Below are 16,257 nucleotides of genomic sequence, written 5' to 3' on the forward strand. Positions count from 1 at the left end.
GGCTCACGTCTGCTGGAACCGATGGATCTTCTTCACAAGATCTTGACGTGACCTGCATTTACAAACAGGATTATAGTCTCTGTTCCGCTTTCCTTCATATCTCATCCTATCATTCTCTTGTTGTGCAGCATCACACCAGATCATAACATCAAAGGAGTGCAATGTTCCAATAACATATTGAAATGATTTGTTATTCTCTAGTTCAACTTCCAAACTCTCAAATGATGTTAGAATTGTCTTGTTCTGGTACAATATTCTGAGCACATATTGACACAATATGAGAATCAGGCATGAAGCTGTTTCAGCTGAGCCAATATTTGAGGGAGCAATAACACACGTGCATCTTACACATTAAGGATTAAACCTACAAACCTTACCTTCTCGGTGAGTACTTCACTGTACTGTACAGAACCCATCCCGCCAGTTGAGTAAACGTAATCAATCATTTCGTGTTATCAAAAACGCCCCTTGACAAATCTTAAGCATCTCCAGCAACATTTGGAGGACTCCCCCTCCTGCCCACAACTGCAGCAAGAGAATGGAGGCCACAAAAGATCTGACTGAATGGTCGCAGCTTTATTATCTATTGACAGAAACAGAAGCATTTCCTTAAACCCTAAACTCAACCGTTTGTTGATTCATTCCTTTCTATTCTAGTCCCTTTGCTCCACTGGAAAGGTTGCTGATCACTAAAAGGTAGCGCGTGAACACTTAAAGGAGGTCAAAATCTTTGAAAATATGTTTATGTACTTTCTTGCCAAGAGTTACAAGAGAAGACTGACGCCTCTCTAACGTTTGTACGGTAGATATAAAACTGCAGGCGGCAGCTGGTTAGCTTAGCTTAGCACAAAGACTGAAAATAGGTGGAAACAGCTAGCCTGGCTCGCATTTGCTAAAACGTTCCTATTCCTGAAACCATTCCTTTGTGCCGCCGTGTGCACAGTCAGTATACTCGCATGTGTGTGTGATGAGGTGTTTATCTCTGTGAAAGTTAGTGTGGGAGTACAAGCAGGTGATAAGTCTCTGCAAACACGCCAAACCTGCGCGTGTGATTATATCTGTGTCCGCGCAGGTACGTTCAGCTGCGGGTGTATGTGTGTGTGTCGGAGTCACACTAACAAGGTTTCAACTCTGCTGACAACCGAAGGGAACCAGGGTGACAAAACAAACAACAGAGGGGGCAATTCCCATGTGCGTCACACACCGCTCTAATGTTGTCAAACCGAGGTTTAAACATAAGCATGAAGGACTACGAAGCAGGAATCTGATCTCTAGCTTCACCTCAAGAGCCAACTCTCCAAAGACAACTGTTTAATTGTTGTTTTTATTTATCCTACACAGCTCTTACAATTATAATCTATTACTATTATTGTCCTTATAACAAGTACAATGTACTTCCAATGTGGATTCAATTGCTCTTATGGACTAACTCTGCTGCAAGCCATTCTGCAATACCATATAAGTATAGGCATGAAGAATACAGTCTCATTTACTAGTAGGGGTGTCAAGCACATAACTGTACAACAGCTGCATGGATGAGAGGTTGGAGTCAAATTCATTGTACTGGCCAATAAAGTTAATTCTGATTCTGATTCAAAAGTGTTCCAAAGAAAAATGCTGCTATAGGCTTCTAAGTTACACAAAACTTTTAACCTCTGAAATGGAAATGTCACTTTTTTTTCCTTTTAGCTGACCTGCCAACATGATAAAAATCACATTCAAGTAGGAACCTTGCAGATGAACGTATTCTGGCATGTCAGTTAGAAAAATGAAAGTAGATAAGAAGCAGCGGAGTGTGAGGAGGAATGCAGACGTGCCTGTATGAGCTGCAGCTGGTTCACTCATTTCAACATCAAGTTCACTGATTTTAAGTCCAGGGCAGTGGCGTCGTTAGGCCTATTTTAGGGGGGCTTCAGCCCCCACTAAATATTCTTAAGCCCCTCTAAATAATTTTGTGTTGTTTTATTAAAAATAGTAATAATAATAATAATAATTTAACCAAAAAATGCCCACATATTCAATACAAAGTGGTTAGAATATGAGTTTAAATCAATAATCATATAACCTGTCATCATTCACTTAAATATGATCATAAATCTCATTTCATAGCGTAAGGTAGAGAGAGCCCCTTCAGTGCGTCGTTATCCAATCCATTCCACTTTTTCATATACAGAACGCCCCCCATCACTCAAAATCCAGTCCACGTTTTCCCTGTGACCTTGCTCGCAGTCGGTAACTGCAGTCTGTGTGTGTCCCTCTGAAGCGCACAGCGGCAGGAGCAGAGCGTGAACGGATGGACATAATAAGGTTTTTCAAGAAAGTAAGCATTCATCACTGCTGGTAGCAACAGTTAGTTCGCTCAAGCCCCCAGCTGACAGCAGAAAGTCCCATGTAGTTAATAAACCAAATGCTCCGTGTTTGACCAACAAAAACCTGGCTTCACGCACGTATTACCTTTGTTGTTTTGCGGTCAAAAGTTACATCCCAGCTCTGAAAGAAAGCTGCTACTTAGCTGCTGCTAGCTAGTTAGTCTGAAATGCACTGTGAAGGTCCTGGTTGTTTATAAAGTTAAGTATGCACTCTTTTTTTTTTACCACTATCGTTGGGGTGACTTCCTTCTGGACCATCAGCCATCAGCCGTGTTTCTCACTTCACGGATGCAGCTGGGCTCATTCACATGATTACCATCAGTGGATAATAATAATACACTAATAATAATCACTCCACCACCTCTATTGACGTGTAAGAGTCAGGGCAGAGGAGCACAGGGAGTGAGAGGGGAGAGACCTCTACTGGAAAGGTGAGTAGGAGAGAAATGATTAGAAAGTACATATATATATATATGGTGGCCAGAAACTTTCTTGCCCGGAAACAGAGGCTGGATGTCCACCAGAAGATATATTGTCTGTGCACAACCTCCTTGACTCAGACATGTTTCCCTCTCTGAAGGCTACTATCCAAGTTGCCCTAACAGTGCACTGCGTCGGCTGCATTCCTGGCTGCGTCAAACAATAAATCGGAAAAGACTTCACAGTCTTGCAGTCATGTCAACTGAAAAAGACGAGCTTCAGCATCTGAGTCACAACAGAGTGACAGACCGATTTGCCACCCTTAAAAACAGACAGCATTCTTTGATGCTTCCATCCACCAAGTAACTCGCAAGTGTAGCCATTTTTTCGTCAGTGATGTAAACACACTGTTACTGTGCTAACCTCTGTTTGTTGTTGTACTGTATTAAACACAGACCTAAAAAATTATAATGAATGATTTCTCAGTCTTTGTTGGCTGAAGTTTTGTACTTGTGCACTACATTCACTCACATCCTGTGCATCTCTTGGGGGCTAAGCCCCCCTTGTTCTTAAAACCTAGTGACGCCCCTGGTCCAGGGGAACCAGATTGTTTAAGCAAACAAATGTACAATTATGAGTTTGTGCATGTTTTTATAATAATGCACACAAACCAGCATGTAGAAACTGAATGCTTTTAACTTCACTGTATATCACAATCCTTTTTTTCCAGCCAGCCAGCGTGGGTTGGCTCTTTTTGGTGGTACAAATTGCATTTTGGTTACTTTATTTTACAGAGGCAAACTGATCCGTCATCCAGACCGAAACCAGGATGGAGTGGCTCAGTAAAAGTTGTCCGGACAGTGTACAGGTGGGTCAGTGTATCAGGAAAGACCTCAAAAAAGGACAAAATACCCGCTGGCCAGTCCAGATACACTCCTATTGTACTTCTGCTTGTCTGGTGCATAAACTTAAGACAGGAGTTGTTATGATGAAATCTCCCTTCATAAAACCAGCACCAAGATTTTTCATTGTTCCCCAAAGAAAATTGAGATGAACAGTCTCCCACCCTGTCCATACTTTTGTATGCCACTCCAACATCAGATCGAACGCACTCAACCTCCCAGTAATGACGACCGGTGAGACCCTCTTCACACAGTACTTGACGCGAGTCAAATCTCTCTGGGTGATCAGGATATGACTGCTTCTCTCCAACATATATCGCCTCTTTCTTGTCTTCTGTCAAACTTATATTCACGGCCGCTGTGTTGGGGTCCAGTGTCAGATCACAGGCATCTGCAGCAAGACAGAGGAAACAATTAATTAGTGGGGGTCGTTCTTGATCTCTGAGGGTTTTAGTAAAATCGTGTGTTTTCAAATTATAGAGGCGCAACACATCTGTTTCAAACCCCTCTGCAGAGCATGAAAATGTTCTGTCATCAAAGGTAAAACGAGGCTGTTTTACTTAGTATTTGATGGTTTTTACCCAAAACCTGCAATTATTCATTCAACGAACTGTTCAAACTGCATATGTGAACATTTTGTTGCTTTAGCTCTTTTCCAGGTACTTGTTTAAAGTTAAATGTTGTGACTCCGGAGGATTGAGAATGCAGACAAGCTTGCACAGCTTGCTCAGTATCTGATTAGCTCTGTACATCATTTCTGTGGACGCTGAGTCATGCAGAAAAGAAAGCTGTGTGTCACTTTTATTAAAGAGCATCGTCCCATGGCCACAGAAGATACTCATTCCTAATTGGCTGACAGATGTCAGGTGTCAGATGCTGCGTTACCAGACAACAGCTTGTGCTGAGACAGAACTAATCATGAGTTGTACTGACTAGAAACAAACTCTGGAAATTGTTTGTGACAACAACAGTCCACCTTTTACCCGGCGGGTTGTGACGACGGCCTGAGCTTGACAGTCCTAAGATGCTGAAAGCAAAGTGGCATCACCACCATGTTTCTACGGTAGCCCAGAACAGGCAAACCAAACACTGGCTCTACAGAGCGCCCATCACACTGCATCAGGAGCAGTGATAAGATACTGAGCAGCGCCCGGGGCCCAGAGAGAATTACCCTCACATACTGCTCACGCAACATGTACAGCATGTTAGGGGTCACTGCATACTACAAATGATTTGCAAAAGACACTTCCACATGGGGTAGTTCATTCACACTCCCTCACTGAGTTCACACATTGTGTAATCACCTGTCTGTCTGTGCATGTGTGTGAGAATCAAGGGTGCGAGTGTAGCAAAGGACTTTTATTTTAAGAGCACACACAGTGTGTGCACCAACATGCATTTAATCACAAATATTCTTACACTGTCTCAGCAGCTTCAAGTCAAACCAGCACTCTTCATTTTGCTCCACACTGATAAGAAATAAAGGGATAGCAGGTGAAAACAGAAAAAAAAATGTTCCAACATATGCACGTGAATCTTGCAATAATGGTAGAAGTGTGTTTGTTGGACAGCGCGTTTGAGCATACTTGAGTGTTTCCAGGCTGCAGCGAGGATCTGTCTGTACGTCAGTCAGCATTTTGACCCCTCGGCCTGCCAGGTGATTAAAGCTCAGGTCCAGCTCCCTGAGGCTGCAGTGGTCACGCCTCAAAGCCGTGGCCAGGGCGGCACATCCGTCTCCTGTCACTTTACAGAATGACAGCCTATAGAAATCAAACAACTGACATCTTAGACGTGTGCTGCGTTTTCCTATAAGCAGCAAATTTCACTTGTTAACTTGACACGAGCCCCGTTTGATCACCAGACTCTCCCTTTGTGGAGCAGAAGCAAAGCACTCATACCCTTAAAGAATAAAGTTAGCATCATTATATCTTTTCATTGTTACCAAAAAATCCTTAGAGGAGACTAAAACCAACATCCTGCTAATGTAACATGACTTCGTATTTATCCACTTGCATGAGCACTGTTGGAGTAAGCCTCACAGCAAGTTTTGCCGACGACTGCTTCACTGTAATTGCTGCACATATGACAATAAAGACAGAGCAATTTCTTACACTGACCTTAGTGTTTCCAAACCACAGTGTGGGTTCTGCAGTGCACCGCAGAGTGCCGTCACTCCCGAGTCCTGCAGGTCATTGTAGCTCAGGTCCAGCTTTGTGAGGCAGGAAGGTCTGGAGCTGAGCGCCGAGGCCAACGTCTTGCAACCTTTTTCAGTGAGTCTGTTGTGACTGAGGCTGAGTGATAAATGTAGGAATTTTATTTACTGCTTAACATTATGCAGGATATTTGAAAGCTATTAACAAATAATGTATTTTGGTTCCTTTTTGTTCCATTGTGAAAGATACTGCAGCTGTAACTGAGACCTGTAAGAGCCATAAAACCAATGCAGTGAAATGTGATGCAGTCCTTTACCTCAGTACCCTCAGATTACAGTTTGTGCTCATCAGCCCAGCACAGAGGATCTCCATTTCTGAGTCTTGAAAACTGGTGTAACTCAGTTCCAGCTCTCGCAAAGGACATGGGCTGGATGTGAGCGCTGCCACCAACTCCTTGCAGATTTTGGCAATTTGAGGATTTCGGTTCAGTCTTTTGGTAAAGAGATGGTGACAATGACATCGCATTAGAAATATGTAAATCAGTCATACTGTAGAGCAGCTAGAGGCTGCATAGGAGTACACAGCGGAGTGTTTAGTAAAAAGTGGTAAATATTGCTCACAGTAAGTTACTATTTATTATTTAAATTATTATATTTTGGGGAATAATACGTCTGAGCTTTACCTGAGCTTCTCCAGGCTGCCTAGTCCACCGGAAAGCACCGAGCACAACAAACCTCCCAGTATGTTGCTGCTCAGCTCCAGCTCTCTTAGATTTGAAGCGACTGCTTTGATAGCTGATGCCAACTTTTCACACTTTGTTTGTAAGAAGCCCCTACCTGAGAGGCTACAAACACGGACAAAAAAAACCTGAAAACTGTCATGTAAGTGCATGAACAACAGCTGCTGAGATATTTCAATGTGGACAAAAGTGGTGATCGTAGGACTCATCCTGAGGTGGTTGGCTGAGTGCACATTATGCAATATTGAGTGTATTGATCCTTTAGGATGACAGACTAAGCTCACTTGAAAGAATATAGAACTTGAAATATGACAAAATCACTGTCTTTTTATGAATTTTATACACAAATGCATAACTAGGAGGCACTAAAAAAGAAAATCATACAAGATATAAAAGCAACACAATGAAATAAAAAAAATATTGTTTTACCAACCAGAGAGCTTCTAGTTTACACTGACAGTTTGTCAGTGCATCCGTCAAGATCTTTGTCCCTTCATAAAAGTTACAGTTTATCAAATGCAGCTCAGTTAGCACAGAGTTGGGCATTTGAAGGGCCGAGGAGATCGTTTCACAAAGCCAAACATCTAAATCCACCCCAGAGATCCTGCAGAAATAATAATAAGAAATAAACAAACTGCGTACTTCTGAGTGCTCTATTAAAGAATCTGGAGCAATCACACCTTTCAGCTCACATGGTGCATAGTGCTTGTTATTAAAGTGACTGCTGCATGCAACGCAACCATGCCGCAGCTGAAGTAACCCACTCACCTTGCTTTTCTGCTGTTCCTCACTGCCGGGACAAGCCGAAACACACCTTTTGCTGAGGGTCTGTATCTTTTCAGGTCGAATTCATCGAGTGGCACACTTGACATTAGAATTGAGTCGGCCAGAGCTGAGCACTGAACAGGGGAGAGCTGCGTTTCTGGGTTGTGATTCGGTTTCAGGTACTGCTGCACAGTATCATGCAGGGAACTGTCTTTCAGCTCGATCAGGCAGTGGACAAGGTTCAGACATCTTGCAGGTGAGCAGTCTGCTAAATCTATTTCTTTTAGACTCGTCCTAATTTCCTCAACGACCGCAGTGTGTTCCTCTGTCTGCTGAATCAGGCCTTGAAGCAGCTCTTGTGTTGATTTTAGAGACAGGCCAATAAGGAACCTGAGGAACATGTCCAGTTCTCCTGTCTTTCTCAGGGTTGAATTAGCTATTGATATTTCCATCAGCTCATCCAAAGGTAAATCAACTGGATCTGCGTCTAAGATTGGCTTGAGTTCTTCCTCAGACCCTATGAGCAGGAAATCCTTGAGGCTCAGAGAGTCTATTTTTTTACTTGCAAAGCTGTGGTACACAAACAGAGCAGCAAAGTACTCCTGGACCGTCAGATGCACGAAGCAGTAGAGTTTCCTGGTGTTGAACACGCTCTCTTCCTTGAATATCTCTGTGCACAGCCCGCAGTAAACGCCAGCTTTGCGTATGTCAATGCCATAGCTTTTCAGATCATTGCCAGTAAATATGATTTTGCCTTCTTTCAAATGCTCAAACGCCATCCTGCCTAACTTCAAAATGAATTCTTCGTTTGACCTGAAGACCTCCTCTGTATTCACCTCATTCTGGCTGTGATACTTCTCAGTAGCTACCTGCATTTGAATGCAAAGGAAGTGTGTGTACATCTCAGTAAGAGTTGTGGGTATCTTTATATTTTCCTCTTGACTGGCGTCCACTTTTAGCAGCAAATGCGCAAGAACTTTTGCCGCAATCCAACAGAAGATAGGTATGTGGCACATGATGTATAAGCTCCGGGACATCATGATGTTGTTAATAATCCTTTCAGCAACAGCCTTGTCCTCAACTCTCTTCCTGAAGTACTGTATTTTTTGTGGATCATTAAATCCTCTAACTTCAGTCCACTGGTACACATACTGACGAGGGATGCGCTGGACCGCTCCCGGCCTCGAGGTAATCCAGACAAAAGCGGAGGGAAGAAGGTGTTCCCGGATGAGGTTGGTCACCAGAACGTCCACTGATGATTCCTTAGTGGCGTCTGTCAGTCTTTCGGTTGTTTGGAAATCCAGTTTAAGTTGGCTTTCATCAAGCCCGTCAAAAACGAACAAAACTTTGTGGTTAGCAAATATTCTCGCAACTGCTACGTTTTTAAGCTCTGGATGGAAGTCCTTCACGAGCGTCTCAAGGCTAAACTTATCTATGACCAGATTCAGCTCCCTGAACGGCAGCACAAAGATAAAGTCCAGGTCCTGATTTGCTCCTCCGTCTGCCCAGTCCAGGATGAACTTCTTCACGGAGACAGTTTTTCCGATGCCGGCGATTCCCTTTGTCATGACAGTTCTGACAGCTCTCACTCCTCTTCTGTCCTGCCCGGATGAGGCGCTTTTAAAGATGTCGTTGCAGTTGATTTTAACGCCCTCAGCTGTTTGACTCCTCACCTTGTCCTCAATCTCCCAGATCTCATGCTCTTCGTTGATGCGCTCACTCTCTCCCTGTATAACGTGAAGCTCCGTGTAAATCTTATCCAGCGACTGTGCATCCTTGTGATCTTTGGCGGTGCCTTCAAACTCATATCTAAACTTGTCCCTAAGATAGGCTTTGTGCTTTCTGATGACTTCTTGGATCACATCTTCTGTTGCAATAAAAAAGTCAGAACATAATCAGGTCGGTTTCTTAAGTGGCACAGCGACATTTTGAACTGTGTGGTGCATTTGATCTTGATACTGTATAAAATTTACAACGTTTTATTACCAAGCTATGCCATCAAATACAGTGGAAACATGTTTTATGGCTGAATAGTATCTGAAATGTTTGCAAAAGTCGCTTTATTACTACACTAACCATTATAAGCATTATATCATCAACATGTTTAAGACAAAGTCCTCAACGGAGGTCCACTCCTCAAACAGACCTCACGTACTTTGACATATGTCTGGATGAATTTCCTGGAGGATTCTGCGGAAGGCAGATTTGGCCTTTACAGACGTGAGGGCCCCGTAGAGCTCCCTCATCTGCTCCTGGCTGGTCCTGGCAGCCCTGATGTTGGCGTAAGTCTCATTGTGGATTATCCTCAACTGGAACATCTCGTCCGCTATATCCATCACCGAGGTGATGCTCTGAATGAGCTTAGCCCGGTTGCTGTCCACCCACTCAGCTTCTTCTAAGAAGACAACACATGATGGCGTGAAGCAGAACGAACGGCCTCTAACGGACGTACTTTTCTTGAGGTTTTGTTGAAGTCAAGGTCGTGCTTGCGCCTCAAATTATCAACTCACCTTTCTCCTCCGTGATGGCTGATGCAGCACTGCGTGCTCCAGAGGGGCAAGGACTGACAAACGACAGAAACAGTTATGATTTGCAGATGCAAAAGTTAGCGGTGGGGTGAGACTTCTGTTTTCTGCAGAAACATTGTTGATATTCCCATCTCAAAACGCGATTACACGTTGGCACGGCAGATTTACCGTCCCCTCGTCCTGTGCGCAAAAAAAACTATACATATACATTGAATTTCTTTAGATTTATCATGTATATATTGCATGTCATATATAAATTATGCACACATAAAAACACTGATGCAACTCCACCTTGTGGTGTTACGCTCAGCCACAGTGCATTCACGTTCCAGAGAGCTGCTCGTCTCACTGCAGCCCAGCGTCGCAGAGACAGTATCTTCATCTTCTTGCTTCCTTAAAGTGCCCTCCTCCCTTATCTCCTTCACAGCTCCTCCCTCCTCCTGCACAGATGGCCTTCTTTGGAGGAGATAAGACTCCTCCCCACTTTGCACTGTGGACGAAACCTCACCTTTCTTTTGGTTAGGTTTGTAATACTCCGCTTCCTTTGATTTATCCCTCCTGAGTGTCGAGCATTGGCTCCCCATGGTGTCATTTATTCAGTTTCAGCTCAGCCAGTCTGTCGTTTGGAAAGAATTTAAATGTCAACATGCTCCACGTCAAAACATGCTGTCCTCAGACCAGCCAAACTTTACTTTCTTTTTTGACCTGCATCTATCTTGCTACACTTTCACTTCAGCTTCATAGTGTTCAGTGTTCTCTATGGCTTCATGCACACAGTAACAAACTCTCTATGTTGCCAGTCAAAGCAGTGTTTGTGTGCTCTGTATCTGTGACACAAACAGGCACTGATAAATTCAAATGTGTCATTTTACCTTTGTGTCTGAGGTCAGGTGGCCAGCTGCAGCAGGAACGGCAGTGTTACATTTTTCTGTGCCTGTGGGTGTCTCGACTTGAACAATACAGAGGAAGACTAACTTTGTGATACACCGGAAGTGAGCATTTGGTGGGTGGACCCAGCTGAGTGTTTGTGTGTGTGTGTGTGTGTGTGTGTGTGTGTGTGTGTGTGTGTGTGTGTGTGTGTGTGTGTGTGTCTGAGTTGAAGAAACACAGAGGAAAAAAAACATAGATTTCCCCATAGCTTCATAGAAAAGAGAAAGGTCTTCATGTTGATTGTCACAAAAGTCTGTGTCTTTATCAAACACTGAGCAGCGTGAAGCCCCCAACCCCGCTTTTGTCACAGGAAACCAGACTTCCTTCTAGTTTCAGTGCATTGTGCTGCAGCCTCCAAGTCCATTCAGCCTGTATCATGTATCTGTCTTTTTGTATGAAAACCTATTTTTATTATAACATATTATATGTTTAACCTCGAGAATGTGCGTGATTATTCACACACTGACTACTTAACTGGGTTTATAACATTTCAATGATGATCAGTTAGGGTGAATTGAAGTTTGACTTTTGGCTTCAGGCTGAGGATCTTAGCACATCTGCGGTTTAGTTTAACACTACAGTTGCTCGTTCCACTGAGCAGGTTGGAGGCAGAAGGAAAAAAATCACGTCATCATCTGATCACGAATTTATAAGTGCCAATAAAACAGATTTTGTGCCCTTTGGACTTTTACACGCTTTATGGTTTTACAGCATTAAACTACAGTGGATATGAAATAAGTCCAATAAAGTATCGCTGGCGCAGCAAACTGTTTTAGAAGTTTCAAAATAATCATCAGCAAATAGATTAATTATCTGTAGAGGTCATGTGAAATTATTCAACATAGAACAATTTCAAGTCAGTCAATTTATTGTGTGGAGTCCTTTTATCAGTACGACTCGCCTTTTATAAATAATGCGGAAATAATTCACTGAATCACTTGAAAGTGAAAGTGTTAACAATTCACCACGTAGAGGAGTGTGGCATAGCATTTTCAGTTTACCCTAACCTCCTACAAATGATCCGTGTAAATAATCGACTCATGTTCACAGATTTTTTGCAACCTCCTAATCTGAAGAGCAGACTGTTCACCAGGTGCAAAATGTGGTGTACCATTACTCAAGCTATTAATATAACCAAAGGATGACCAAGAGAGTGACCAACTTATATAAAACCTAATGCTCATATTAGCTGCTCTCATCAGGAAAAATAATTTTTTTCCCTGCCTAACATGAGTGGGTGTTGGCTTCATTTACAGTAAGGGATGAAAGGCATCATGCACATAAAATGACCTAATTTAACCACATTTTAGCCATAAACATACAAAACGAGGTCCATTATGATGTACTCTGCGAAGTGCAAGAAATCATTTACCATTACTACCAATCAGTCACTGCCAGACCAAACAATAAGGCCACATTGAGACCAACAGTAGCCCTGCAGTAGTCTTTCATTTGAATGGAGCCAGTACGGCAGCACAGCTGGGCCCTAGAAGACAATGCCGGTTCGTCCGGGGAAAGAAGTTGAATCTGGTGCATGTGGTTAGGCGATACACTGGCAATCACACACATGTAAGCGTGCATCTACAGTGGATTACTTTGCAGAGTGAACTACAGTAATCCCTCGTTTATCGCGGGGGTTACGTTCCAAAAATAACCCGCGATAAGTGAAATCCGCGAAGTAGATATATCTTCATTTTTACTATTATTACGACGGCCTTGTTGCGGACTGTCACAGCTCTTTTTGCATCCGTGTTAAAGTTTATTGCTGCTGTCGCCCTGATTTTATTTTCCTCCTTCTTTATGTAACGAACCGAAGATTCATTTATTCCGTAATGACGCCCGACAGCCGCATAGGACGGTGCTGAAGGACGGTAAAAGTACCGTCCTTCAGCATGTCCAAAAGTTTAACTTTTTCTGTAATAGTGAGCATCTTCCTCGGCCTCTTCGGTGCATCTGGAGGCCCCTTTGTCGGCGCAGAACGCTTCTTCGACATTGTGGGTTTTGTCAAGGAGAAAAATTGCAAACAAATTTGGCAGAATGTGCAGAAACGAAAACTGTCATAAAAATATCAACTTTTCACTTCTAAACAGTGAAGCCACTGAGCCAAATAGGATTCAGAGCACAATGCACTGTAAAAAAAAAAAAAGCGCTGTAAAAAAAATCCGCGAAGCAGCAAAGCCGCGATAAGTGAAGCGCGATATAGCGAGGGATTACTGTATATATTTACACTGTTTACTTTGCAATCATCACGATGAAAGATAGTCACTCGCGCTGTGTTATTTCTAAAAGTTGCGAAATCGTGCGTATTATCAACTGCTGTCCAGTGATTTGGCATCCTCCTTTTAAGCAGTCAGAGACTTTGAATCATTATGTAGCAGAAATTGGAGGTCGTTCATTTACATAGACGATTGCTGAAAATGAAGTGAAAGTATACCATAAACTTTAAAAGAACCTATACATGGAAAACGTAAAGGCTCACAAACTGTACATTCTTTCATGAATGGGGTAATGTTCCATACAAATCATCCATTTTACAGGAGGGAAGGGAGTGAAGAAGCAGGTCACCGTTCTGCCAACACTTCACTTTAAACTTTAAAGAACGCATTTGCTCCTTAATCACTCTCTCTGCTCCACCTCTGCTTTCTCTGTCGGGCTTCTCTGCACCATCTCTTTCTTCCCCCCTTTTCCTCGCCCTCTTTTCATAAGCTCTCTCTCCTCTGCTGTCAGCTCTAATTAGGCCACTGTGTGTGCACGTACTGTGTGTGTCTGTGTTTGTGTGTCAGTGCGAATTTGGGTGTGTGTTTTTAAGTGGTCTTAGGAGGCCCATCACTCTGCTGTGCTTCCCCACTGGGTCCTGCTGGTCGAGGGGAGACGCACACATACGTGCAGACTATTGCTGATGCTGAGAGCAGGAGTTCGGTGTGGGTCTAATGACTCCCTCAACAGCTGCACTCCCACTCCTTCATACACAGCATAATATCAAACTGTGCCTGACCAGCAGCACGAAAGCAGACCTTCTTTGAAACCTATGAGCCTAAATGGTTACAAATTTAGCCATCTATACATGCATTACACACATATTCTGGCCAGCGGGAGAGAAAATAACTACAGTCACGTGTACTGCGAGAGGTAATGCAGGTAAGACAAATGTCACTCTCGGGTAAGTACACCTCCCTCTAAGTTCAAGAGAAGGTGAGTATGGCGTGGGATAACTTCCAACTCAACACAAGTTAATTCAGTCATCTATAAAGTTAAGATGGCATCATATTTGCAAAAAAAAAAGGGAAAACAACAAAAACGTGTCTCTTAAACCAAGAGAAATGTGCGCTTAGCTGCTTCAGTAGTGCTTTAACGTTTTGGTTTCATTTGGTGATTACATTAGTTATCATTTGTCTTACTGCTGAGTTTTCTCCATAGTTCTGAGGGTAGATTCAAGTCAGGGACTGTCAAGACTAAAATCAGGCTAGGGTTAGACTGGTCTGGATAGAGTCCAGTTGGACAGGCTGCACCCTTTATACTGTACATGTGTGTTAAAGACGGTACCAATCCAAGTGTCCGGCACGTTCCTACCATAAGGCAGATTTCCGGGGGATCAAGCTGAGAGGCTCACCATCTATGGAATCTCTAGATCTTCTATCCTGGATATCAAACCTGTACTACATTTCCTTTTTTGTTCTTACTACACCTGCTTATCCAGTTCAGTGTCTCAGGCAGGTCTGGGACCATTTCAAATCAACTTCTACCACCAGCAAAGGCAACTGGGCACATGGTCAGCTCAGACGTTCAATGGATGCGCTCTAAAACTGCAGTGGACCAAACCTGACTTCAGAGACATGATTTTAAAAGGATAAAATACATCGAGAAATAAATAGTGCACATAAAATTTAAAATATACTTTATATATCTTGCATAAACAATGAGAAATCTATGTGAAATACCTTAATCTTACATCTTGTAGAACTGGCAGACATATTGATGAATCCCTTACGTGTGGGTTGTTAACTGTTTTGTAATGAGATTTGCATGAACTAGCCCTTTAAGGTCCAGCCAGGGCTGCAGTCAGGTTCACAAGTCTCCCCACTTTTGACTGAGTTTGCCAAGCCTCTGTTGTGACTGGTGGGGATTGTGTCCTGTCTTCCTCACTTACACATACTGAGCGTAAGACTTCCAGGCAGAGCAAGAGAGATACTTGACTGCTGCCAGCTGGCAAGAAAGCAGAGCGCTATCGAGCAGGAAAAGGAAACATCTGGAGCACAACAGTCGCCTCTGTCGGGGAAGCTACTTTGCAAGCATAGCTTTGCAAGCTACCAATTACTTCACACTGGAAGATGTTGAACTACAGCAAAGCTTCCCTAGGGAGAAATCCTATGATGATTCTTCTTCAGGCTGAGATTTGGGAGGTTTATCCACGATGCTGCTGTCATTATGTGAGCTCTGAGCAACGCCTGCCCTTTAGCACATTCACTACTCAAAGGTCACGAGTGGGACGGTGGCTAACAAAGGCATCGCCTGGGCATGCCGTCACAGCGGACAAGACGAAAGAAGAAGGGAGCAGTGCTGGTCAAAGGGGGTTCACTTACATTAGAGAAGGATACATCCTGTGGGCTCACCTCCTCACCAGCGCTCCTGTGCTCCACACTCCCTCTAGTGAAGCCCATTTCTTATTACACCTCTAAACCCACTGTTGCACAATCAGCAGTTGTTTCAGTCGTTAAAAACGCAATTTTTACCCCGACAATCTCAGATGGAGCCTTCAAATCTAATTTAAGAGCAGAATCTCATCATTACAGGAGCTCTATGTAGACAAGGATCTTGCCTCTTTTGAGCAACTGGTAAACACATTTGGAATCCCTTGGATTTTTATCAATGTACAAAAATAGGTAACTTTTTAGCCTTTCACGCCAATTGCTTCCCTTTATATCCCTCGACATATCTGTGAGATTCTACTTTCAACGACAGGACAGAATTAAAGATTATAGGTAACTTTGGCATCACCTTGAAAACAGATGGCAAGAAGACTTAAATGTAAAAAATCCAGATGCAATTAAGTAGAACTTGTTTGGAGGATGCTAAGAGCATGCTGTTGTACAATTTAAGAGGGAACACCGACTTCACTGGTAGAAGGTTATCCAGAATTAGACAGGAAGTGGACTCTATATGCAACAGATGCGAGCAAGCTCCGGCAAGACATGTCCAAGACCACATCATTTCTGGCTGTCTGTTTTTCCTCTCTCTAAAATATATGGGGACCTAATAGATCCTTTTATTGCCATTTCTGGTGTTACATCACAGAGTGTATTAAATAATTTATAAGTGTAACATGCTGGTCTTTTGCACTTTGCACCAGGCGTCTTATACTGTTCAGGTGGAAAGACCCTCTCCTCTATACGCATCCTCATTGGATCAAAGAGATTATGCAATATCTCAAAGGTGAGGCATCCCTGATACATT

General features: G+C 43.0%; 1 protein-coding gene across 2 annotated transcripts; it reads right to left on the reverse strand.

Moving 5' to 3' along the window:
- Positions 1–1,889: 1,889 nt before the first annotated feature.
- LOC121620836 (NACHT, LRR and PYD domains-containing protein 3-like) lies at positions 1,890–10,857 on the reverse strand. 2 transcript variants are annotated; one of them, XM_041957065.1, is made up of 12 exons: positions 10,749–10,857; positions 10,168–10,492; positions 9,859–9,911; positions 9,504–9,740; positions 7,352–9,215; positions 7,017–7,187; positions 6,527–6,688; positions 6,161–6,334; positions 5,809–5,982; positions 5,278–5,451; positions 5,111–5,160; positions 1,890–4,082 (listed from the first exon to the last, which is right to left on the reverse strand). In XM_041957065.1, exons 2-12 carry the CDS (start codon positions 10,458–10,460, stop codon positions 3,568–3,570), a joined length of 3,867 nt encoding a protein of 1,288 aa, XP_041812999.1. In that variant the 5' UTR covers positions 10,461–10,492; positions 10,749–10,857; the 3' UTR covers positions 1,890–3,567. The 2 variants fall into 2 exon arrangements, with proteins under 2 accessions (XP_041812999.1, XP_041812998.1); XM_041957064.1 differs by having other exon boundaries at positions 9,504–9,743.
- Between the last annotated feature and the right edge of the window lie 5,400 nt (positions 10,858–16,257).

Source organism: Chelmon rostratus, chromosome 17 (assembly GCF_017976325.1).
Source record: "Chelmon rostratus isolate fCheRos1 chromosome 17, fCheRos1.pri, whole genome shotgun sequence".
In the NCBI taxonomy this organism is placed as follows: Eukaryota; Metazoa; Chordata; class Actinopteri; order Chaetodontiformes; family Chaetodontidae; genus Chelmon; species Chelmon rostratus.